Source organism: Vitis vinifera, chromosome 4, assembly GCF_030704535.1.
Source record: "Vitis vinifera cultivar Pinot Noir 40024 chromosome 4, ASM3070453v1".
Lineage (NCBI taxonomy): Eukaryota > Viridiplantae > Streptophyta > Magnoliopsida > Vitales > Vitaceae > Vitis > Vitis vinifera.
The window spans coordinates 13,799,391-13,801,390 of record NC_081808.1 but is presented as its reverse complement, the minus strand read 5'-3'; the positions used below and the strand labels follow the sequence as shown (position 1 = coordinate 13,801,390).

General features: G+C 45.0%; 1 protein-coding gene across 1 annotated transcript; it reads right to left on the bottom strand.

The window, feature by feature from the left end:
- Nucleotides 1–898: 898 nt before the first annotated feature.
- LOC104879105 (lysine-rich arabinogalactan protein 19-like) lies at nucleotides 899–1,345 on the bottom strand. The gene has a single exon (XM_010650665.1). The coding sequence runs from the start codon at nucleotides 1,343–1,345 to the stop codon at nucleotides 899–901; it is 447 nt and encodes a 148-aa protein (XP_010648967.1).
- Between the last annotated feature and the right edge of the window lie 655 nt (nucleotides 1,346–2,000).

Sequence of the window (2,000 nt, the reverse complement as noted above, 5' to 3'; positions counted from 1 at the left end):
CAAGTGGAGGAGGTGCTGATGTAGCTGGTACAAATAGTGGAGCTTCAGGAGTGGTAGGAGGAGCATAAGATGTTGCCTCAGGCGTAGGCACTGTAGAAGGTGCTGCAGGGGCAGGTGGTATGATCTCTGTAGGTATCTCAGCTTGCTGTGCCTACTATGCCTATGGTGGCTGCTCATCCTATGGTGGCTGTAGAGGTGCTGGCATATCTAGGGCTCCTAGAGGTGCAACAAAGGCCGTTAAATGATTCCATTTGTCAACAGTGAATAGTTCTCAGCAAATGCGGCAGCGCTCAAGTTGAGGCTCAGAAGGATAGCCCAAATGCTCTAATATTTAATAGAACAGCTTGGGAAAAAGTAATGGAATGGCATCTGCCCTCTAGAGCTTCTTCCTGTGGACCTTCTCTTCAAATTGGAAAAGAGAGGTCATAATCAAATGATAAGGGCCAAAGTAGAAACCCTCTGATATCCGGAATAAAGCCTCCAATATAGCTCTTCTCCTCTGCACCATATGCTAAAGTGGAAATATGTTGGAGCGCATCACCACATCTACAAGGAGCATTCCAGGTGGAAGCTCATTCCTAAGAAGAAATGAGTGTGTAGAGGTCCCCCTAGACAATATACGGACCATGTCCCTCTGAGAAAAATGGGACCACTCTTTAAAATCTACTGGACTCACAGGCTCATATGGAATATGCAAGGCCTCTGCAATGTGTCTAGCTCCAAGGATACCACGGCGTCCATCAATAGTGAAATGGATGACATTAGGATTCCGGACGCGACGAGTAGTCATAGACTGATAGAAGTCTAGTGCTACCCTAGGATAGAAGAAGTCCCTAGGAGTCATCAAGTGCTCCAAATGGTATCTCTGTAGTAGGCAGAATGAATCTCTAAGCTCTGGCTACTGTCTGAAAGTCTCCATATCAAAACATAGCTTGGAGTGGAATGGCTTGGCTTTGCAATTCAAAATTTCCTCAATAGGTGGTTGTGTAACCATAGGTTGCCTGGAAATTGCTTCTGGAGTCACCCTAGAAGGAATCTGAGACTCTGTAGCAGGCGGTTGAGGCTGTGGAGGTGCAGGTGACTCTCCTGGGCTTGAAACTTTGGCTTTCTTTGCAGGAGGGTGATGAACTGATCTCTTGGGGCGCGAAGTGCTTACCCCAGGTGTAGTGGGTGGTCTTCTCATCTCATACCTGCGTTGAGGAGGGTTAGATGGCACTTTACCCTTAGAAGGTGGAATGGAAGGGGCCTGTGGGGCCTCAGATGTGGAATCTCGTGCAGGTGAAGCTCTTGGCCTTGGATTGCGAGTTGATGGAGACGCGACATGGGCTCCTCTTGTCTTAGCCATGGTTGAAATGGAGAGGAATTGCTTGGCTTGTGTTCCATAGGGTGCATGTTAGGTGCATGGAGGTGCTTCCTCTTCAGACGCACGACCTCAGGGCTTCCAATGGAGGAGATGCTCTGGAATTTGGGGCTTCGCAACTTGATAGGGATTTTTCGCAACTTGGAATGGGAAATTTTCGCAAGTTGAAATATTGCTCTATTTTTCAAGCTTTTTCTCCTTGTTTGGTTCTTTAAGGCTTTCCTCCAATTCCTTTGAAGTTCCTCCTAATTTTGATCATCCAAAAAGTCTAAGTTAGATCAAAATAAAATAAATTAAAGCTAGAATTAAAATTAAAACAAATAATAAAGCTTTTAAATCAACAAAATTGAAACAAAAAACATGGACTTTGGTTAGTCTTCAAAAAGACTAAGCCCATCTACCCCTTTTTGGTTAAGATTGCTATGGCTCATGGACACTGACTTCTTTCCTTCTTGTCTTGATTGAAAGGCTCCATGAATGGCTTGAGACGGTGGCCATTGACTTTGAAAGTGTCTGTGCTGTTGGAATTGAGTAGTTCCACTACTCCATTGGAATGCACTTGGTGAATAATGAAAGGGCCTATCCACCTTGATTTTAGCTTTCCTAGAAAGATGTGGAGCCTAGAGTCATAAAGTAAGAC

Excerpts from the sequence above, each read along its gene's own strand:
- LOC104879105 (XM_010650665.1), bottom strand. The coding sequence starts at position 1,345 with ATGGCTAAGACAAGAGGAGCCCATGTCGCGTCTCCATCAACTCGCAAT.